The sequence below is a fragment of the Carcharhinus amblyrhynchos genome, chromosome 2 (assembly GCF_965287045.1).
Source record: "Carcharhinus amblyrhynchos chromosome 2, sCarAmb.v2.hapA, whole genome shotgun sequence".
NCBI lineage: Eukaryota > Metazoa > Chordata > Chondrichthyes > Carcharhiniformes > Carcharhinidae > Carcharhinus > Carcharhinus amblyrhynchos.
In genome coordinates, this window is record NC_137325.1 from 68559529 (window position 1) to 68584263 (window position 24735).

A 24735-nucleotide genomic window follows, 5' to 3' on the forward strand; every position below is an offset into this window, starting at 1 on the left:
GTTAAAACTGGTGTCTGCATGACAAGTTAAAATCTACCCTAAACCCACAACACTCAAATGGCAAAGCTATAAGTGAGCCCACTCAAATTCTGAAGCTGACCAATGAATTCATCGATTTCAAATGTATATTATGAGCTGGAAGTTTTAGAAAAGTAAAGAAATGCAATATAAAATTGATAGCAGTTCCAAAAACACCAAAATATGGAGCGGGAAAGTGGGAATCAAAAAATAGTTAAAGGAAAACGTAGTGTTAAATAATGCTATCCATTTCCAGTTACTTCGGAAATGTCAATATGATTGCTTGATCAAGTGTAAAGTTTACCCACCACAATGGTAGTAAAATAGCATTTAACCGTGTATTCATTCACCATGAGGACTGTCGTGTTCTTAACAGCTGGGCTACAGCACAAAATGAGTTATTAGACAAGGCTTACCTATGTCTTGAACTTGAAAATAGATCACCCCAGAGTAGGCACTTACCTCTGATGCTTTTTAAAATTTTTTTTAAAACTTTTTCCAATCCAATCAAGTCAAAGTAAACCCAATTCAGAGTTCCAACAAGTTGGGACATTCCCGATCCAAGCTGACAAGACAGGGCTCTCACCACCTGTTTTGGGCTTGATCTACATGATCCAAGCTGATTGCTATCGTTCCTCCTCCAAGGCTTGATCTTATTTGTATCTTAGCCAAAAGGCCGAGATGCCACTTTTAAAAATTGTTTCAAATGAAGCTGAAATGTAACCTAATGACTTCAACCAAGTGCAGCATGTCGATACTACACTTGATCTTAGCCAAAAGGCCGAGAAGCGATTAAACAACTATTCCTGCCGTGGGCTGAGCTTTAAAAACAGCTGCCTCTACGTAGGTTACCTCTGATGCTTTGCATAACCTGCAGCCTATGTTTCATAATTCCAGTCAAAATACCAATATTGACCTACAGACCAGTGTCCACTACTGTGTGACTTTCTGGTCAGGGTTGCTTATGCAAAACAGATCTTCAGCAAGAAAGTGGAGGCCAAGCTGAGAAATTAGGCAGTGTTGCTGCAGCGCCTGAACAGACAGTTTCAGCTGAAAGGGAACACTGGGCCCCCGTTAATTGAAAGATAACTGTAATCAAGGGTAGGTTTGTGGGGTACTGAGCTGCTTTTACTTCCATCATCATTTCCCACACCCACCATCTTTTTCTGCCCCACATGCTCCTCCCGTCATGGTTGTCCTGAGGATGGCACAGTAAGAAGTCCAGGGGATGACAGGGACATGAGCAGAAGATGTTGATAGTAGTCATCAATATCCTCTTCTGCCACTACCTTGCCTGATTTGAGCAAAATTCAAGCTACAGTGTCCTCATTTCTATTAATAATTCAGCAATATCATCACACGAAGCATGGCCCATGGCCCAAGAATATTAATGACTGTATCATTTTTGTGGCATTACACTAAAGAATTTAATTGTGAACTGCCTGACAAGATGGAATGTTATGCAGCTATTTGGGTGATTACAACTATTAAGTCTATTCCATCTAGATACACATTCATAATAAGATGTCTTAATACAACTCAGGGAGCACTAAACATTCCAAGCATTCTGGTGTCTTTCACTCCATCTATGTACAGTGCATGTTGCTTAGATTTGACGAGTTTTAAGCCGCATTACCTTGAGGTGTTCCTGAAGCTGGACTTGGTGCTGTCGGGTGAGGGTTTCATGTTGTTTCTGGAACTCAGCAAAGAGAAGTTGTTTCTGAAGCTGCTGTTGTTGCTGCAACAGGAGAAGTTCTTGCTGTAACTGGTGTTCTCTTGCAGTTGGGTCTGTAGCTGGCATCGAGATCCGCAGGTCAGTTCGTAAATCCACTGGAGTAGTTGGCTGCAGTGCCACTGGGAGTGGTGAGCTCACTTCAACTATTCAATTCAAAAAAATATAAACTGTAATTTATTTCAGTACCTTAACAAATGTATTATTTTTCCATTTACCAATTCACATTTGTTCCCTACACCATTTGCCCGCATGCCATCTGTCAAGGTGAAGATAATGACATTTGCCAAGACCAGCTTTAATGCCATTGTCAGATTAATAGAAGGAGCCAGCAGATGGGGCAAATTAGACAAAAGCAGGACAGTTTCTAACTTTGTGCAATAAAGAAGAAAGAACCGTATTTTTGTAGCACTTTTCACAACCACTGCTAGTCTTAGAATTTGTTTCACGGCCAATGAAGTACTTTTCAAATGTAGTCACTATTGTAACATAGGAATCAACAGCCAATTTCTACACAGGAGACTCCCACAAATAACAAAATAATCTATTCTCAGTGATGTTGATTGAGGGATAAATACTCGTCAAGGCCCAGAGGTAATTTCTCTCCTGTCCTTTAAAATACTGCCATGGGATCTTCACATCTACTCAAGCAGGTAGGTGGGCCCTTGGTTTAGCATCTCATCTGAACGATGGAGAGTATAAAAGAATGACAGAAATAAAGGGTTTGTATTTATATAGTTAGTGCCTTTTGCAACCTCAGGTTATCCTGAAGCCTTTATAACCAATAAAATATTTTAAGTGTTGTCATTGATATGCTACAGCATCCAATTAGCACACAGCCACAAGTCCCACAAACAGCAATCTAATAATGACCAGATAATCTACTTTAATGATGCTGGATATTGGCCAAGAGAACAGGAAGGATTTTCCTGGAAGTTAACAGAAGTAAAACTCTGGAGAGATATAAAATGGGCTTCTGAAACACCCAAGCAGAATTGTCTGAACTTGCCTGCAGCTGGGATTCTCCAGTCCCAATGCACTGAATGGAGATTTGGCTGAGTGCCAAACTGTCCATTCTCGCTGGCAGTGGTGGTGGGGTGAACAACATCGGAGAATCCGATCCCAATGTTTGCATTCTGTAGCACCTGTAAGACATTCTGCACTCTCTCCTTTCCTTCTTTTTGACTTTATGCTTTGGTTGTATAGCGCACAAAAAACAATACTTTTCACTGTATACTAATACGTGACAATAATAAATCAAAAATCTTTTGGCTCAGTTAAAAACTGAAAATAACTTCCAAGTGTGAGGCATCAGATAATTGCTGAACCAAAAAAATGGAATGCCCAACTTCTGGTAGAATGGAGCCCATTTAAAACTGGACAGGCAAATACTGAAATAATATTTTAAAAAGTAAGTACTGTATTTTCTTAGATGAGCATTTAGGGGCATATTTCCATCTTCCCCCCGGGTGGTGGAAGTAATCATTTGGATGAATTGTGCACTTGCTCTACAGTACAGCCAATTTTGATTTCAACAACAACACACTTAAACTAAAAGTGAAGGCTCAGCAATGGAAAAGCAATCCTCTGCTCATTTAAGTCTTATCACCAATGCCACTGCAGAAACACTATTTAAAAAGTAGCCTCCACAATGGTTCACCGGGAACAAGCAATTAAATCATTTAATTGTTCAAACACTTGAGGCAAAACTGTATTCTACAAGTGGACTCTGTATCAAAGGAAACTGCCTCGTCCAGGATTTTAATATTCAAGAGGAACATTCATTTGGAAAATTCCGATGCTGGGCTATTTAAACTCATGGGACTCATGAGCATGTTCCACGGTGAGTGATATCAGCCTCTCAAATAAATGTGGTGAAGGAGGCCTTGTGGATGAATGGGGTCACTGGGGCAGATGTTAAGGTGGAAAATGTCCAGGACAGGGGAGGCCTACATTTTTCTTGTGGGACCTGAAGGCGTGAAATAGTACACTTACTCCTGGCTTCACACAGTTAAGTGTAAGACTTTGGAGGCTTTTCCTTTTTCCTGGCTGATAGTGATTGGCATTCCCTGCTCAGGCTGGGCTTAAAATTACTGTCACCCCCAAGAAAGTAATTTGATGCCAATTTGCAAGACCCTGCTGACTGTGGCAGCATCTAGGTGACTATCCAGAATCTCAGTAACCCGGGTACTTTGAATACACATGCATTCCAATTTGCAGGGATTTCTCCTTCTATCTGGGCACGGTAGAACAGTGGTTAGTACTGCAGCATCACAACGCCATGGACCCGGGAACGATTCCTGGCTTGGGTCACTGTTTGTGCAGATTTTGCATGTTCTCCCCATGTTTGTGTGGGTTTTCTCCAGTGTTTTCATAGAATCCCTACAGTGCAGAAGGAGACCAGTCAGCCCATCGAGTCTGCACCAACCACAATCCCACCCAGGCCCTATTCCCGAAAACCCACATATTTACCCTGTTAATCCCCTGACACTAAAGGTCAATTTACCATGACCAATCAATCTAACCTGCATATTTTGGACTGTGGAAGGAAAGCCACGCAGACGTGGGGAGAATGTGCAAACTCCACACAGACAACGACCAAGGCCAGAATTGAATCCGGATCCCAGACACTGTGAGGCAACAGTACTAGCCACTGTGCCATCATGCCGCCCTGAAGTTGCCACCCACAGTCCAAAAGATGGGCCGGGTAGGTGCACTGGCCATATTAAATTCCCCTTCGGTGTATCTGAACAGGCACCAGCATGTGGCAACCAGGAAATGTTCACAATAACTTCATTTTAGTGTTAATGTAAGCCTACTTATGACTGATAAATAAACTGTACTTCACTTTACATACTTCTCTCAATCAACAGCAACAAAATGGATTTATTGATCATTCATTCCATTGGCTGTTTGTAGAACCTTTCTGTGAAAATGGAATACATTAACAAGGTGATGAAGAAAGGAACTTTTCTATTGGGGAATACAAGAATGAACAGATGCTGACAAGCATTTTGTCCTGCCTTCATTTCAGAGGTTGAGGGTAGGACAATAGAAGCCCTAGAGGGCAGCACGAGGAAAAAATAATAAATATAGCAGAAAGGAAACTGTATCAAAAGGGCTAATGCCACTTAATTTTGCTAAGTCACTATGATCAACTGAGGGGTATTATTTATGAAATTGCAAAGTAATTGAGGCCTAGACAGACATTTGCCTTCATATCAACAGCCACTGTTCTTCAAAAATAAATTCATTGTATCTGAAGTCCTTTGAAGCATTTTCTGGGGACTTGATAAAGAATGCATTAAATGCACCTTTTATTTTGATAGAGAAATCCCAGGAACAGAACTCTCAGTCAGTTCAAAGCAAACTGGCCAAGTAAGAAAGTGCCAAAATACATGGGTAAAAATTCCCACAGTGACTATGGACATATGGTTAGCTGCGTTGCACTTTTCCAAGTGGGCTGAAAAGTCACAAGACAAATCTCCAAACTACATTGAGTTGGGTGATTTTAGTCAATTGAACTGGGCTAGAAGAGAGGAAGTTAACCTATTACATGGAAAATTGACAATCTGAGTATGACACAGGAAAGGTACTGGCACTCTCATAACTATCCCTCTGAAAGAATCAACCTTATCCGATCCGTTAGGGGAATACTTAAATAAAAAAATAGGAAGATAGTGGAACAGAACTCATTTGAAACTTCTAAAAACAGTAAAACAAATTAACCTTAGGATGTGATTGTACTGGAGAAGGTGCAGAAGAGATTCACCAGGATGCTGCACGGGATGGAGCATTTAAGTTATAAAGAGTGTTGGATAGGCTTGGGTTGTTTATGTAGGAGCAGAGAAGACTGATGGGCAACCTGATTGAGGTGTACAAGATTATGAGGGGCAAGGAAAGAGTGGATAAGGAGCAGCTGTTCCCTTACTTCAAGGGTTAGTCATAAGGGAACATTGGTTCAAGATGAGGGGCAGGAGGTTTAGGGGAGATAGGAGGAAAAGCTTTTTTACCCAGAGGGTGGTGATGGATTGGGGTGCGCTGCCTGGGAGGATGGTAGAGGCAGGTTCCCTTATATCCTTTAAAAAGTACCTGGATGAGCACTTGGCATGTCACAACATTCAAGGCTATGGGCCCAGTGCTGGCAAATGGGATTGGGGGGATGTCAGATGTTTGTGTGTTGGTGCAGATCCCAATGGGCCGAAGGACCACGTCTGCATTTGTAAAGTATTAATTTAAAAATTAGAACTGCACAGGAGCTGAGAAAAATATCACTCCTGACCCTAAAATCCTGATAAAAGAATTCATCCTCTGCAGATTTTGTGGCAACCTGATTGCTCAATCAGCAGGAACTGACTGTACCACAGATAAATACACACCCTGCTTTAAAAGGAAGTGATTTTCTAGGAAAAAGTTTGACCAATACTTATTGTGTGTTTGTGGTAAGCAAACAGCTATTTGTCAATTTGTTATGCTGTTGTTGCATCCTCCTAATCTAATACCTTGAAAGGAGATTTACATCACGCTGTGTTTGAAAACAATATAAAAAGATTGCTGAAAAATTTAGAGAACACCCCTTTAAATGCTAGCATTTTCTTTTCCCAAGCAGATTAGTGCTTTGTCATTCAACATTGGATTTCATTGTTTAGATATTGTACTGATGGCTTTTGGAAGCACAGCAAGCACATCCTGAATGCTGGTCATCCCACAGGTCCGCAGACCACACAGATCAGCTACACTGAGTGGAGATACTCAACCCTTTGAGCACTGGATTTCCTTTGCAGCTCTTTAAGTATGCACCTGTTTTCTGCTGCACCACATCTGCAATAATATTTTTTTGCTGTAACTCTGCTAATGTTGAGCTTTGCCTCGTTCCGCCTGGCCTGTGACAGCAACCCTGTTCTCCTTTGGGATCATTCTGAGGTCAGTTTGACAATACTTGGGCTGCCAGAAAATTTATTGGAATCCAAGTTCAACTTTCAATGCAGCCAGACAAGGCATCTAATTCGAACATCTCACTGACAAAAGAAATATTCTTACGTATCACCAATACTGTGCCCCCATACAAGTCAGGGTATTAATGCCATGCTGTCTAACACAGCGATACCATGACAACATTGTTGGACAAAATTATTTTAATTTTCCTCAATATGTTTTAGTTTTACATTAATGTAAACGGGAAAAGCAGCATCTACTGAGCCATCCTCAGCCCAGGGCAAGTCTGTGCAGAAGCTGTCTCTATGTTTAGCAGTCTCCCAAGTAATCTAGGACACAAAAAATAACTGCAAAGTCTTTTAGAACTCTGCCCTGAAGCAATGCTACTAAAAATAAGTCCTCAAGGGTTTCCATCAGACAAGAATTTTTAATTTTCCCCTTCACAAGAAGTGAATAAAGAGAAAAAAATCCTCCTCTTGCTGATGCACAGAAAATGCACATTCAAGATTATTTTTATACAAGCTCCTGAAAAAAGTAATTTAAATCAACCATCAGATGTAATTATGAAATCGTGTTGTACTCACAGAACATATTCAATGGAGAATAAACCTGCTGAAGAAAGCAAGACTTCTACATCTCAATTGCAGTTATCAGTAAGCCAAAACAAAACACACAAAAAAAACAGCTTTCCACAAAGCTTTAGGCAGCAAACAAAAAAATCCAATTTATTGGACTGTAATCTATATTCCAACCTTTGGGACTAAATATAACCCAGTTTACAGGAAAAAAATCAATAGTGCATCATAAGCGCAGGGCAAGTGTGTAAATATTTCATTGCACAGGGAGATGGCAATCAGCAAAGTGATAGCTCTGAGTGGGCAGGCTGTGGCCCAAAGGATGAGTCACAATTACTCAGTGCAACTTTGAAAAATCGCTTGTCCTTTGTATGTCACAAATGCCACCCACTCACAGCATTCCTCGGCCACGTATCATTAAAAAAAAACTTGGGTATGACTAGAGCACTTTATCATCGGAAAGATTTAGTAGTTTCTCTACAACCATAAACTGGGTATTTATATTTCTTTTTGATGCCAGCTTTATAGTTTATAATTTCTTTTTTTTTGTTGTGGAGATTTTTGATAAAATGTAATTGAAATTTAAATTTCCAACAAACAGGCATTTGGGGCAGCACAGTTGCAATCATTACTGCCAGGAAACGGGAGAATGTGCAAACTCCACAGAGACTGTGACTTGAGGTCAAAATTGGACCTGAGTCCCTGGCAGTAATGCTCACCACTGTGCCACCCCAAATGTAAGTTTGTCTGAAATTTAAATTTCAATTACATTTTATCTGTGTGGTTTCCTCTGGGTGCTCCAGTTTCCTCCCACACTCCAAAGATATGTGGGCTAGGTTGATTGGCCATGCTAAATTGATCCATTGGATGAAATCTTACCAAGCTCCCGCTGCAGTGAGGTTGAACAATTTGGCGGCCAGCCAATTCTCCATTCACTGTGACAGGATGTGAAAATTCCACCAGTGTGAATGGTAGTAAGATCCCACTTTAGTGTGTGGGGGGGATCAGCAGGGTAAACACATGGAGTTGCAGGGATAAGGCCTGGATGGGATTGTTGTTGATGCAGGTTTGATGTGCCGATTGGCCTCCTTCTGCATTATAGGGATTCTGTGATTCTGTTTCTATTCTTTTCAGATCAAATTACCTCATGATGTGCCTAATTTATCAGATACAATTTTTTGTCGTCCACTTTATCGCCGATTCTCTGGCTATCCCAAACTATGCAGTGCTGGCCCTGCAGTTTTAACAGGTAGGTTTGGTTTTTGCTCAGGACTTCCCTATGAAGGTGAATGATGATCTTCCGGGGAGCAGCAAAAAGAAAGATCTTGCAATTAAGAGGCATTTTTCACAACTTCAGGATGGCCCAAAGTAGGTTCCAACCTGTGAAGTACTTGCGAAGTGTCAGCACCATTGCAGGAAATGAACTAGTCAATTTATACATAGCATAATGTGTATAGGACAGTGTGATAATGACTATGTAACCTATCTTTAGATGTTACTAGAGATAAATGTTGGCAAAAACATCAGAGAGAACTCCCCTGCTTTTCTTCAAAATAGTGCCAAAGGCTCTTTCAACTCAGAAAGCAGTTGTCTTTGTTTAACATCTCGACCTGAAGACACCGATGTTTGGAAGCGCAGCTCTGTCTCTGTACTGCAATGGAGTATCCACCTGGATCCTTTGCTTGAGTGTGACCTGAACATACAATATTCTGACTCGGAGGTGAGAATGCTACCTGCTGATATCTAACTAGCATGTGCTGGTTCTCCACGGTGCTGAAAAACTAACCTGACAGAATGACATTTCTAACTTATTTTCTCTTTAATACACTACTTGCTTAATATCGTCCTGTTACCCTAAGGGATAGACCTCCACTTAATTTTCCAGTGACGTACAGGAGCATTTAAGAAGTGAAATGCATGAAACCCCAATTCTCCATGCATGTGTTTTGCAACTGATATTGTGGCATGAGTGTTCTGCAATGGAGAGGCTGAATGCTCATGAGCATTGTTATCTTGGGCTCCCACAGCACTGTAGTGATTTGAAGGAAGTTGCTGCTTCATAGCTTTCCGAGTTGTTAGAAAAGTCTGCAGGAAAATGGAAATGAGTGTTGCTTGCTCCCCAAGGTAAGCTGCTATGTTAGCACTCCTTGAGAGCCAGCTGAAGCTGGAGTGACCCCTTTGGCTGTTCAAGGAAGCCTTGGCTTCCCTCAGCCCTGACAGGCTTTCTCCTGACCCATTCCTGATCGCACCACCCTCTGCCCCTGTTTATGCTAATCACTAACCTCCCATCCTGATCACAGATCTTTTCTCATTCCCACTGATTGCATGCCTCACCAACACCCACCTCCCCCTCACCCCTCATCCATCTCCCCCCTCCCCCGCTCCATCATTCTCGATCACAGGTCTCCATCCCAATGGTTGGAGTCATTCCTGACATGAAGGAATAAGATTGTGGTGGTTGGAGGATTCAGGACATCACTGCAGGAGTTTCTCAGGGCAGTGTCCTAGACCCAACCTTCAGCTGCTTCATCAATGACCTTTCTTCCCTCATAAGGTCAGAAGTGAGGATGTTCATAGATGATTGTACAACCTTCAGCGCCATTCACGACTCCTCAGATACTGAAACAGCTCATGTACAAATGCAGCAAGACTTCAACAATATGCAGTCTTGGGCTGACAAGTGACAAGGAACATTTGCACCATAGAAGTGCCAAGCAATAACCAGCTCAACAAGAGATTGCTGGTGACCGTCCTCAACTCTTTCCAACTGTGGTCTTCTGGCACCAGTGTCTCTTGCTGCCTGCGGTTTAGGCTGCCCTTTTGGATGGCTACCATGAGGGATGGGAAACTACAAAATATTATGATGCTCTTGTCATTAAGGCCAACGCGATCTCCAAGTCCCTCACTTTACCTGGTACTTTGTCCAATCACAGTAATTTTTGCAATCGTTAGGCACTCAATAAGGATAGAAAAGTTATATGAGGTCTTGTGCAACAATAGTAATATCCATACTTCAAGTTGAGAAGCTCTGTGTTCAAGTCCCATTTCAAGACTTGATGGCCATGGAAGGTTGTGTTCATAACATGGCCTAAGATGTTGATTATCATCCTGTAAATCCTTCCAGTTAAACTTGATGGAAAGATAAGTGTTTCTTGGTTAGCCAAATTGCAGGAAGCAATAGCAAGCCACAACATTATTTTACCAAGCATTATTGTGGACCAATCTAATGGAAAACCTTGATCACCAAAACCTTCTTCTGGCATGGTACCTGAAGGAGGAGGAGGAGAAAGCTATACAGGCAGTTAGAGGGCCTCACTCCTTCTTCAAGTAGTGAAATCATTGTTGTTAAAGAAAAAATACACACAATGCTTGGAAACCACTTCTCACAGCCATGTCAGTGAAACCTGAGAAATGGTTGATACCTGCCTGAACTGGTCTTGCACACTAGAACATGGAACTCCAATGGCACCGGTTTTTAACAATTTTGAACAGGTATGAATTGATTTTTCCTCCTATAAATATCCCCCTATAGTATCACTCTCATCTCTGAGTTAGATGGTTTGAATTAACTCCCATTCTGGCAAAAACATTAGGCTGATACTCGACCACGTATTAATACTGAGAGAGTGCTGTACCTGCAGATATGCCACCTTTTGGATGAAACATTAAACTTTTGTCCCATATACCCTCTCAGGTGGACATAAAAATTTCATGGCACTATTTTGAGGATGAGCAATGGAATTATCCCCAATGCCCTGGCCAGTATTTCAATCAATATCACAAAAAGAGCAGAATTATCATGTTGCCACTTGTGAGAGTTTGCTGTACACAAATTGTCTTCTGAGTTGAGGATTATCAAACAAAACTGAACACAAATCCACAAAAAGCGACATTCCATTACAACAGTGAAGGCACTTTAGAAGAGTTTAATTGGCTGTAAAGCAGTTTGGTATGTTGAATGGCTGTGAAAGATCTGAGCTAAATGCAATTTTTTCTTTCACCAATTCAGGAAAAGATTATTGTGCAATTTGTTTTTGGAGTCATCTGTTGGAAAATATAATAATTACTTTTCCTTCAATAGGAAGCATAGGAACAGAAACAATAAGAGGGATAAGCTATTTGGCCCCTTGATCCTATTCAAGTAGATCACGATTAATCTTCTAATTCAACACTATTATCCCACACTATATCATTTGATATCTTCATTATCTAAAAACCTATCAATCTCTGTCTTGAACCAACTCAGTAACTAAACCTCCACAGCCCTCTGGTGTAGAAAATTCCAAAGATTTAACCACGTTCTGAATAAATGATTTCCTCTTCAACCCAGTCCTAACTTGCCTACTTGTTATTCTGAGAATCTGACTCCTGGTTCCAGAACCCCCAGCCTTCCTGTATTTATCTTGTTGAACCCTGTAAGAATTGTTTGATTCAATGGGATCATCCCTAATTCTTCTAACTTCTAGAGAGCACAAATGCAGTCTCCTCAGTCTTTCCTTATAGTACAACCACACTCTCTTTATTGCAAGTATCTCCCTCCTTAGGTAAAGAGACCAGCAATACTCCAGGTACATTCTCACCAAGATACTATACAATTACAGCAAGATATCTTTACTCCTGTACTCAATTCCTCCTGCAATAAAAGCCAACATACCATTTGTCTTCCTAATTGTTTATTGTACCTTCATGTTAGCTTTCACTAACTTATGAAGAAGGACATCCAAGTCCCTTTGAACATCAACACTTCCCAATCTCTCACCATTTTTGAAACACTCAATATCTCTGTTTTTTCTACCAAAGTGGGTAATTTCACATTTTTCTTATTATCTTAAATATGCCATGTTCTTATCCATTCACTAAAACTGTCTAAATCTCCGTGAAACCACTTTGCAGCCTCCTCACAACATATATTCACACCTAGTTTTGTGTCTTTGGCAAATTTAGAAAGATCTTATTTCGTCTCCACTTCCAAATCGTGAATTGGATTGTGAATAGCCAGAGACCAAGCTCTGATCCTTGTGGTAGCCCACCAACCACAGCCCACCTACCTGAGGATGACTCATTTATTCCTACTCTCTATTTTCTGTCCATTAGCTTATTCTCAACCATGCCACTATGTTAGCCCCAATCCATTTTACCCTAATTTTGCTTACTAACTTCTTGTGTGGGACCTTATCAAAGTCCTTCTGAAAATCCAACTACATCACATCCACTGGTTCTCCCCTCATTTACTCTGCCAGTTATATCCTCAAAAAAACTTCAGCAGGTTTGTCAAACATGATTTCCCTCTCATAAATCCATGTTTACACTGTCCTATCCTACCATTATTTTCTAAATGTTCAGTTGTGAATCATCCTTGATCATTGATTTTAACATTTTCCCCCAACAGATGTAGGGCTAACAGACCTGCCTTCCCTGTTTTTCTCTCTCTCCCTTCTTTTCTAAACAGCAATGTTACATTTGCGACCTTCCAATCTATAGGAAACATTACAGAATTGATAGAATTTTGGAAGATGATTATGAATGTATTTATTATCTCTGCAGCCAGCTCTTTCATCACACTGAACTGTATATCATCAAGTCCAGGGAATTTCTCAAGTTTCAGTTCCATTAATTTCTCCAGGACCAATTTTGTACGAATACTAATTTCTTTCAGCTCCTCATTCTGACTAGGCTCTTAGTTCACTAGTATTTCTGGGAGATTTTTTGCATCTTTCCCCATGAAGACAGACACAAAGACCTAGATTTACACCTTCATGGAGAGCCTCTCCATCATGGCAAAAGTCATGGAAATGGCTGGGTATGCCATCATACCCATCATCATACCCATCAATTCCCATCTTTGCAGGGCTGTACTAGAATTGACTGGGATTCATGAATTCACGATTCAAGGTGGCAGATGCCCATTTAAATCACCAGCTGCTTCCACTGAAGTGAGATTTTGGAAGACCAGGAATGTGAAACCCAGATTATGCAGATTAGTTGGGAGAGTGGAGATCTGAACTTGGTGGATTTGTTTTGGACAGTCAAGGTACCCCTTTGAGGAGGTGACATAAGCCCTTGACAGGGTCCCGGGAAATATTTGGGAGAAATAAGGCATCCTTTGGGAGAGGTAAGGCATCCTTTGGGATTGTTAAAATTGAACATAATTATTCACTTTAAATGTAAATATTGGAACTGTCAAAATGACAAAGAACTATCCAGCTGCCAAGGAGCTGTTAAGGAACTGTCAAAAAATGTCAAAGTTGTCAAGGAAGTGCCCATGGATACAATGTGAATTGGCACAGAGTGGGTAAGTGCAATAGTGATTGGTGACAAATATGGCACTAAGGGCCATGGTGGTTAGAAGAGGGGCATGGATTGGCATAACATGTATGATGGGTCATGGAGGCATGGATTGGCACAGGCTGGCATTAGGGGGCATTGGGTGTGTGTGTGTCAGGGGGAGAGCTGGAGGGGTGTTTTTCCTACTTTAATCTTTCTTCTTTTCATATAAACACAGTGCTGGGCCACCGAGGCAGGCCTTCTGCCCAGCTCACCATCACACCTGACAACTTCTGTGTTCATTTTGAGTATATGAATAGGGAGGGAATAGAGAGCTAATACGAATCTAGTAAGGGCAGAATTTTTTTTTAAATTTTAGCCAGGGCATCATGATCGGCATCGGCTTGGAGGGCTGTAGAGCCCGTTCCTGTGCTGTACTTTTCTTTGTTCATTCCAGGGTCATTCAACCCAACCACTATCTCATCCTGCCCCTCGCAACTGAAAATCTGATCTGTGCGCAGTCATTTTTAAAAGTCAACTTTGTAGAGCCAGGAAATCTCCCTACTCTGTGCACCCAGCCCAGGGACGAAAATCTGGGCCAAAGTATTTGTTTAGTTTCTCTGCCTTTTTCTTATTCTAAATTGTCCTGTTTCCGTCTGTTTATTTGTTTTGCTAAGCTTTTCCATTTTACAGCCTATAGAAACATTTCAATCCATCTTTATGTTATTCTCATATTTGATGCTTTCTTTCAGTAGCTTGGTCCTCCTTTGCTGAATCTTTAAAATAGCTCCCAGTCCTCCGGCTTACAGCTTTTTTTATGAGCCTCTTTCTTTGAATTAATGCAATCTATAACTTTTGATGTTAGCACTGGTTGGATCACTTTTCATGTTCTGTTTTTGTGCCTCAGAGGAATGTCTCTTGTAACTTTGTCTTTAGCAAAGTAAAAGTATTTTCTATCACTTCATAGTTAGACAGTAGTAATTAATAATACACTGTAATATCCATGTCTGTCATACTAGCTTACTTCTCTTGGACTGATTAGATAGTAGCTAACACCTTGAAAATATTGTAGATGATTACACCAAGGAGCTTGTTTTTCTAGAATCACCGATTATCGGTAACACATTTTAAATAACCAGCTTTTCATTGATTGCCTAAAACTTGTTTAAATTTAACAAAAAGTCAGAGATTGGAAAATAATTTCAACATTTGTGTTATTTCCTTTCGGATACCAATCCCAGACAGATAATCAACATGGAGCCAAGGAAGGAAATCCAAGAATAACTACTGGCAAAAAAGGACAAGTTCCTGTGTATGGTTTTCAAATCAGGAATGTTCTTCGAATTCTGACAGCATATTTTTGAAAAGGTTATATATGTTCCTTGCCCTGAACTCACTTCGAAACTGTGTGCTGTAATCCTCTCAAGGGCATAACCTGTTTGTCTGATACTGACATTCTTACTTTGGCCTCTGTTCAGGTCAGCGTCACTGAAAACATTGCATTCTATTTTTGGCACATTGTATCACCTGCTTTGAAAAAGGAGATTAGCCCTGCAATTAATATAATGCACCTTTGTAGCAAAATTTCTTTCCATATCAATTCTGTCAAACACAAATGGAATTTTACCTGTTTTTGGCAGAGCATAGCAGCAAGCAGGAAAAGTGGCATTAAGGCTGCCTGCACAAATGGTGAATTTCTTTACCATTTTGATAGGAACATAAAGAAGGGAACTGAGGGGTGGGTCCCACAAAGTCACATCAATGGGCGGGTTCTTTCTGAGCACACTTGCCAGCAGCTTAGTTTTTAAAAGATTGGGATGCCATTTTTAAAGGCCGTTCCAGTACATAGAAGAAAAGCTAGAACATCCCCACATCCTGCAACCAAGCTTCCCCCACCCCACCCCCAACCAATCCTTGCCATGCAACCACCCCAGCGCTGTCCTCTGGTGCTGCCCCTGATGCTGCCAGGCCAACTGTGTTTATTGAACATCTGAGTTTGTTGTTCAGGCCAACAATTTGTTAATTGTCTTCTTATTGGTTCAGTGTTTAATGCTCTGTGTTCTTCTTTCGAGTTGACTACTGTTTTTGTTTTTCATTATTAATTTCATCAAAAACATTTTCAATCCTACAACTCCAAAAATAAAATTCGACAATGACCAAAAGGAAACAAAAGTCTTCGAGATAAACAATTGACCAATAAAATGATACCACATCCACTGAATTACATGCTGCTATAAATAGCATTTTGTAAACATAAACATCACAAATTTCCCTCAAATTTCCAGTAATTCATCTGTCTCCTTGTGATGCTATATGTTAACTGTATACTTGAAAAGTATTTCTATAAATCATGTTCTCTGCAGTTCTCTGGGTTTTTTTCATTGTTGTCGAGCTGTCTGCTAGAAGTCTTTTTATTGCTGCTTCAATGGTTTAAATGGGGTTTTGTTTATTTTTACTCAGGGCTTCAAGTACTTTCCGGGTTTTTTTAATGAATTATTAGATAAAGAATGATTGAAAGATCAGATGACAGGATTTCCTTCGTTTTCAGTTTTGGGCTGCTAGCTGCTGTTTTAGTTTAGAAGGTTTTTGGACATCTGACTGAAAAGCAGTGTTTCTCTCTTTCTCTCTCTAGTATTGTAAATTCTGCTGGCTAGCTGGAAGCAGATCTTTTGCCTTCCTGGGGTGAGAATTCTGTCTCTTGCGGTGGTTTGCTGGCTAAAAGCTAGAGGCCAGCACTGGCATTACCTTGACCTTGAGGGCTGTTGGAAGTTCTAAGGCTGGGAAGTCAGAGTTTCAATTCTTGGACCAAAGAGTTCAGTTCTAACATCAAGGGAGAATCTTTCTTTTCTGTTTTAAACTCGTGGCAGGTGTATGTTTACAAGGAAGTTTGCTTGATTGGAACATTTCATATAGTTAAGGTTTACATATCATGTTTTTTTTTCTTGTTTGTAATTGGTAAAGTTATGGCTATATGTTAACTGTATTCTTCAATAAACTGTGTTTAATAAAAGCTCCCTAGAGGGTTATTTGAATCATACCTGGAGTGAAACATCTCATGCTTATCCTAGACAAATTCAAGATGCAAAACTTATGATCCAGACAGATTTCATAAACACTTTTGGAGTTTCTGATCTGAATTATAACACTCTTTCACAAAGAACACAATGCATTTCACTGACTTCCCACTCCTCCAATATTTCATGGTCCTCACACAATGGGTGGTGTTTGGAGGTGACGGAAGCCTTGCCTGCTGGTGAGAGCCTCACATTTCCTCCTTTTGGAAAAATCTGTTGAATTAAGTGCTACATAGACAGTGATGAGACTTTCCCGAGATCAAGGATCAGAGGCCAGCAGCTCTTCAGTGAATGGCAACACAGTGTTCAGGGACAGCAGAAGGGGAGGGGGGTGTAGTTAGGTGATGGTTGATGTCAGTATTATGCTCAAATGAGCTCAAGATGGACATAGGTACAAGTGAGAGGTAGTAGGCTTGGAATTGTGGAGTGGGGCTGCAGGACACAGCCAGAGCAGGGGAATGGATCTTTGCAGCACCCTTTCCCAATGTTGGACCCTATGTTGAATGCCTTTGGATAATGGGGCTTGCTTTTCAGGTTGCCTGCAAAGTGGGTCCCTTGCCCACCACGGAGAATAGCAAAGGGATGAGACCCTCAAGTGGGCATCATTTGCTCACTCAGGGGTCTTAATTAATGGGCAGGAAGGCTATCTATGGACCTTCTTGCCATGTATTAATCAGGGTGAAGGCAGAAAGATGGCAGGGTCCTCATGCGCCACTCTCCTACCTAATTAAATGCCTCCCATTACCAAACTCATCACAGGAGAGAGCATTAAATTCTCTCCAAGAAGTGAAATCTCCACAGAGACACATGCGCAATCCTCAATGACACTACAATTCAAATAAGTCATTAAGTAGCTGGAATCCCTCCACAAAATGTAAATTAAACTACTTATGTGACTTCTGACAAGACCAGAGCTTCCGCAAGGCAAAGCACAATGGAAATCCACTGCATGCACAAACTGGCCAACTGAACTCTATTTCTTTTTTTTAACCTCATAGTTAAAGAAAACAAATGGAAGCCAACGAGAATATAAATTAGTAGAAACCAACAAGAACAGGAATTAGCCCAAAAGAAAACCGTTAAAAAAAACCTTGTTTTTATAAATCTTCTGCCACCTTAGGATATACAAAGTGTTTTGGAATAATGAATTACATCTGAAATGTAGTCACTATATTTTGTAAGAAACACACACATGCATAAGGAGACTCCACAAAGAGTAAATAGATGAATGATATTTACTCTGTTACAATGGTGATGGTTGAGGATTGTGTATGCCACTGAGATAACATCTCTGCTCTTCTAATTCAGATCTGATTAAATCATAATACATCTGGCAAGGAAATATCAAAACATTATCAGCAGAGAAAGAGAGAGAAAGGGAGGAGTGCAGGGAGGGAGTAAACTAGAAGACAACAAGACTCCAATTCCAATCAACACATTTTGAGTACCGCCAATCAACTGCAGTGGGGGACACAGGAGCTCAATCCATACGCAACCCTGAGCTTACCATGCTTAGCTCAACTATTTTTTGTAAAAATTAACAACTTGTTCGATTTTTTTTCTCTCGTTCTGTGTGTTACTTCTACGTTCTTCTCTTTCTGCTTCCACATATTACCACCAATCGAGAACACTGCCAAACCTGCCGGCAAGTAATCTGTTCAAAGCTATCATTGTGTAATCATCCTTTGGATAAAATGTTAAACCAAGATACTTGCCCCCAGGTGAACATTAAAGCATTGAAATGGCACATTCAATATACAGAAGGATGAGATTATTTACCTTCTTCATTCAAACTCATCTTAAAATGTCTTAAAACCTAACAAACATTTAAAGGCCTGCAGTTTCTCTAGTTCTGGCATTCCTTCCCACCCCTTCCCCTCTGATCCCTGCTCAGCTCCTGTTCAAGAGCATTTTGATTTTTTAAAAATGTTTTCAAGTGAATTTGCATATCTAAGAGTACTCAGCCTGAAATCATTTCTCACCAACAAGCACACCTCAAAACTTGTCACTCCACAATCCCCTGCCATAATGCTTTTCATTTTACAGTGGTTCTCAACAGCAACCTGTGCCTCATGTGGAGTATGACACAACTGCAAATTATCAAATTCTTGAGAATAGGGCAAAGCATAAAACAACCATTTTAGACAAAAAAGCCAAATACGGCAATACTGGAACCCAAAATCTTTGCCTTTTGGCTAAGAGCATCAGATCAAGCCCAAGATGGGATGCAATGCCTTATCTTGTCAGCTTGGACTTTGTTTGTTTCTCTTGCGGGGACCATGAATTGGAATCAATTGGAATTTGGCTTTGGGTTTTGGAGTAAGCAAGGAATAGATTTGGGTTTGCCTGCTCCACTCTGAGCATTGGCTTTGTAATTTTAAGAACGGAGTAAAAAATTAAATAAAACCTGAAATCATCTTCAGTTCTGATGAAGAGCCAAAAGACTCGAAACATTAACTCTGCTTTCTCTCCATACAGATGCTGATAGATCTGCGAGTTTTTCCAGCATTCACTGTTTTTATTTCTTAGGCAATCTTTGTTCTCATAACTTAAAATGGAGAATGGAAGTGCACAAATGTTTTGCTATGCGGGGGGCGGGGGGGGAGGGCAAGAGTTGAGAGCACAGATAAAGATGGAATTGAAAGTAATGTTCCTTCTGTATTTCCACAATTACCAGAAAATCTGATGTTTATTTTAACTTCAAGGTCATATCAACATTCTAAAAGATAACATAAATGTTCTAGCAGTTTTAATAGTAATTAAAAGATAAGGTGAATATTATTGAAGTTGGATTTAAAACCCAATTTTCTTTTGATGAAGGCATGAAGGCAAAAAATACAAATAATTTAAACAGATTTCTAAAACTACTGTGAACAGGCTACTACTAATCAGTAGGAAATAATTACATTAATCTATACAAACAGAAATATGTTGGGCACAGAATCACATATACTTTGTAGGAAATGTAATAGTCACTGGCTTCAATGCAACTCATTGATTTAGATGCCCTTTTTTTAACAAGTTAAGAAATTTGATTAACAAGAATACCTTTTTAAATTAATTTAAAGTTTGATATCTGTTTGGGGAAAATGACTTCAATAGTACATGAAGCACTATAATGCAAAGGAAGCTTTGTTGGCTCATATACTATTTGGAGTAAATGACAAAAGTTTTCCTAGCTGACCAAACAACAATGAGGCAGCTGCAACGACACTTGAAATACTGCTTAAGCAATGTTTTTTGTCAGATAAGTACATTCAGATTTTCACTTGGAAAAGTCCATTATGTTAAATGTAATTTCAAACACTAAAAGTACTTTTTACTTTTAAGTTTATTTATTCGATTCCCATATCACCAATTCACATGCATCTGCACGCGTGCACTCTCACACACATCCATTTGATTAGTCCCTTACGCCTACTACAATGAACTCTTCACAGAGAGATCAAAAAATGAACTATTTATTCCATCGGGTTTCAACCCTGAAGGTGGTCCACAAATCAAATACTTCTATACAACGTGTGCGATAGCCAAAGGATTTAAATACTTCACTGTTATTGTGTGTTCTCCAGTGTAATTCTATGCTGAATGTATTAGCAATTTAACCATTCTTCTTGAACACAATGTCTGCTTCTGAACGTAAATCTGCGACTAGTTGTGCAGGGTTTTGGAACTTCATCTTCACCTGCTGCAGAGCAGACATAAGCTGGTAATTTGAAGTCTGCACCTTTTCCTCTTCCCAACCATCACCTGGTCTACCACCACTCCAGCTCAATGCTAGTAGACGCTACCAGTGCACACACCACAGTATTTGCTGCTTCCTGTTCTTTTATCAAAGTAAATAAAGTGGCAAAGAACAAATGATCAGGAATAATCCAAAGTCTCCCTTTGAGAATAATACGGAAATAGGTTTCTGTGCACTTGCATACATCCTGCAATCTTTCCTATAATCACATTGCACAAGAACGTCCCTGAAACATGCATGATTCTGAGGGAGTTTGACAGGGTAGTTGCTGAGAAACTGTTTCCACCCATTTCTACAGTACAGAAGGCCATTCAGCCTGACAAATCTGTACCAACAACAATCCCACGCAGGCCTATTCCCTCATTTATCCTGCTAATCCCCCCGACATTAGGATCAATTTAGCATGACCAATCAACATAACCCGCACATCCTTAGATTGTGGAAGGAAGCCAGCAAACATCCGGAGAAAATCCTTGCAAATCTAGAGCTAGAGGGCACAGTTTAAAAATGAGGAGCCTCATTTAAGATGGAGATGAGGAATTTCTCACTTCAGAGAGTCATTAGTCTTTGAAATTCTCTTCCCCATTAAATAGTAGAGGCTGGTCATTAAATGTATTCTTTTAAAGCTGAATCAGGCAGAATTTTTATTGACAAAGAAATGAAGGGCCATGCGTGGGGAAGGAGGGGCAGGAGGTGGTGGAAGGGAGGGGAGTCGGGTGGGGTGGAATAGACAGGCAAGAAAATGCTGTTAAGGCCACAATCAGATCAGCTATTATCTTACTGAAAGGTGGAGCAGCTTCGATGGGCCAGATGGCCTATTTCGGCTCCGATATCTGATGAACTTATGATCTCAGTGATTCCATCTGCAATGATTCTTTACAGTGCAGAGGAGGCCATTCAGCCCATTGATTCTGCACTGGCTCTCTGAAAGAGCATTCAACCTTGTCCCATTCCCTTGCAACCTTACACATTCTTTCTTTTTGGATAGCAATCCAATTCCCTTCTGAACACCGCAATTGAATCTGTCTCCCCTGCTCTTTCAGGAAGTTGGTTCCAGGCTCTAGTCACCCTCTGGGTGAAATTTCTCTTCCGCATAACGTTTCTACTCCTTTTGCCTTTTGTTTTGAATCTGTGGCCCCTAACTCTTGATGGCTTTTTGAGAGAGAACAGTTTCTCACAATTTACCCTCTCCATACTGCTCAGGGATCTTGAGGGGCACAGTGGTACAGTGGTTAGTACTGCTGCTTCATGCTGTCAAGTTCAGTTCCAGCCTCAGGTCATTGCCTGTTTGGAATTTGCACATTCTCGCCTCGTCTGCATGGATTTCCTCTGGGTGCTTGTTGGCTTCCTTCCACAGTCTAAAGATGTGCGGGTTAGGTTGATTGGGCATGCTAAATTGACCCTAATGTCGGAGGGAATTAGCAGGATAAATGAGGGTTACGGGAATAGGGCTGGGTGGGATTGTTGTTGGTACAGATTTGATGGGCCGAATGGCCTTCTGTACTGTAGCGATGCTATGAATACCTCCTTTAGAATTTCTCTCTTTGCTTTATATTGTCTTTCTTTATTCTTGCTGCCAAAATGAATCACCTCACATGTCTCTGCATTGAAGTTCATTTGCAACTCATCTGTCAATCCACCAATATTTCCTTTTGAAGTTCAGGACTATCCGCTTAACAATTGACAATGCTTCCAATCTTTGTATCATCTGCAAATTTTGAAATCATACCACAGTCTAGGTCATTAATATATATCAGGAAGAGCAAGTTTCCTAATACTGACCCCTGGGGTACTCCATGCAAGCCTTACTCCAATCTGAGAAACAACCATTTATCAGTCCACTTTGTGTTCGGTCACTTCCAATCTCTAACATGTCATCAGCCAGGAGCATCAAATAAAGATATAACATGTCATCTCAGGAATGGGAAATTGGAAGCCATGTAATTTCAGAATTCCTGCTAATCTTCATTGTTACTTTTCTGATATAGACAGGATATAAAAGGGAAAGAAAATGCAAGTTACTAAAAGGACAAAACATATACTGCAAACCACCTGGAGAAGGCAACAAATGGAAGTTAGGTTCTTCACCACAGGACAGGCAAGAATCAGGCCTGAATTTTCATAATAATGGGGAGTGCCTCTGACACTGCGAAAATGGCAGACACACCCAAAAATAGAGTCCTGCCCCAGCCCCCAAAAACACAACACCTACCATTTTCATGGTGGTGAAGGTCACATTCATGCATGCACATTCCATGGAGGCAGCTGCACATTTATTTTTCTTTAGATACTTCACACACACGGTTTTTTCCCTCTGTGGAGAATAGTAGGGAAGTGGTGGCAAGATTCCGGCGCTGATTGCCAGCCTGTTTAGCACTCTTTCTGTGGCCAACAAGTCCTGGCATTAGGATGAACCCAGATCTTCTGGTTCAGATTAGGGGACTCTATCACTATGCCGTAAGACCTTCTAAACTGCCTGAATATCTTTCAATTATCTGCAACATGACTGGCTCAGTGTCAATCTGGTAGGAATGGGTCTGATCTTTGTTCATTTCTTTCATTAGGCAGGGTATCCATTTGGTGAAATGCAGCTATCCCTGTGAAATTTGTTTCCAACTTGTCTTAACTGGTCCAAACTTGGGTGAAACAATCCAAATTATCTTGGGTAAGTCTACTGCACTCTCAGAACAGACTTTCTTCCCTTATTGATCTGTGCACCCATGTGTCCTCGGGAAATTTGTGCCCAAGAAGGGTGCATTGCGCTTCATGTGAAAGAATATACAAGATTGGCATGGCACATTGATTCTACTCTGTGTGAGCAAGTAGAACCCAAAGGGAAGGCAGAAGGTTAGGCTGATGAGGCAGCACCACAGGCACCACTAAGGAGGAAAGGCAGGACCACCAGGCACCACTCTGCGGGAAGGCTCTTCAGACCTTTGACAGGGTTTCTCACTATGATGGAGCACTATTGCCAAAGGCGACTGAGATTAAGCTGTGAGATGGTGACAGACATGTGTTACATGTCCAGCAACAACTCAAGCCACACTCTATTGACGCCCAAACCCTGCTAGTGGCTGTAAAGGTAATTGCTGTTCTCAACTTTTAAGCCTCAGGCTCTTTCCAGGGTCAGTAGGAGATATGTCTGGTATAGTGCAGTCAGCAGCAGCACAGTGCATTAAGACTCTAAGACTTCTTTGCTCATGTGGGGGGATCACCTTATTTTCTCTGAGGATTTTGGGTCCCAGATGCAAATGGCCACATCCTTTGCCCAATTAATAGACTTCCATCAGGCATGGGGTGCTATTGATTGGACCCATGTTGTTACAACATATCCAACTAATAATTCAGACACATTCATCAACCAAAAGTCATTCCACTCAATGTCCAGGTGGCTTGTAACCACAACAAAATCTTCCTTCAAGTGTATGCAAGTTTCTTTGGCAGCTGTCATGACTCTTTCATTTTGAAAAGATCCCAACTCCCTCAGTTATATTAGCAGCAACACAGATTTGTGGTTGGTTTCTATGGGACAAAAGCACTTGGATAATGACCCCTTTTGGATCCTGAGGCCAAGCACAACTACCACAGCAGCCAAATCATCACAAGGAGTACAAATCGAGCAAACCATTGGCAGTTTAAAAATACACTTCAGGTTTTCCAATCACTCAGGTGGGATTCTGCACAATGGAATCAGGAATAATAGCAGTGTGCTTCATGCTGTACAACATTGCACAGTCGAGTGGCCTCAAAATCGATGGTATCACCATGGACAGAGCTCCAATCTCGGAGTTGGGGAAATTGGAGTCTGATAATTCTCAAATGGACCCAGGGGAATAACAGTTTGGACCAATATTCTTATTTCCCTTTTTACTGGTGTTCCATTTTAAAGTATACAAGACCAATTCAGACCAGTATTCTTATTTCCACATTTACTGTTTTATTTTTCCTTCTGGGGAGGAGGATGAGGAGGCAGCCAATGGCAGGGCAGCTGGGAAACATGGCCATGTAACCAGGGCTGACTCTGTGCAAGACAGGATTATCGCTAGACATGTCCTTGTGTAAAATCAATTCACAGAAGCTCCTTCTATTTCAATTGCCATCAGCCAGTCCCTGGTGAGCAATGTCCAAGTCAAGTATCTTTTGTAAGGGCAAGATATTGAAAACTTGAAATAAAAACAAAAACTCAGCATCTGTGGGAAAGAAATGGAGTTAATGTTTTGAGTCCAGTATGACTTGTGGAATGTAAAGAACCTTTTACTTGATTGACATTGCAGTTACTCAGGGGAATATCCATCCCCCACAAGGGAGAACACCAATATCAATGAACTGGACTCAATTCCATCAAAATGGCTGAAACCTTCACCATTTGCAAACAGGTAAGCTTAGGGTCCT

General features: G+C 40.8%; 1 protein-coding gene and 1 non-coding gene across 3 annotated transcripts in view; both read right to left on the minus strand.

The window, feature by feature from the left end:
• The window catches only part of LOC145355275 (histone deacetylase 9-like), a 781248-nt gene that overhangs the window by 373361 nt on the left and 383152 nt on the right, over window positions 1-24735 (minus strand). For both annotated transcript variants that reach the window (XM_080207173.1, XM_080207182.1), the window contains exon 5: window positions 1655-1896. In XM_080207173.1, coding sequence (XP_080063299.1) covers window positions 1655-1896 — 242 coding nt within the window. The remainder of the gene's footprint in view (window positions 1-1654; window positions 1897-24735) is intronic.
• On the minus strand, window positions 619-811 carry LOC145362233 (U2 spliceosomal RNA). Its single transcript, XR_013889959.1, has one exon. It is a non-coding gene; the product is annotated as a U2 spliceosomal RNA (small nuclear RNA).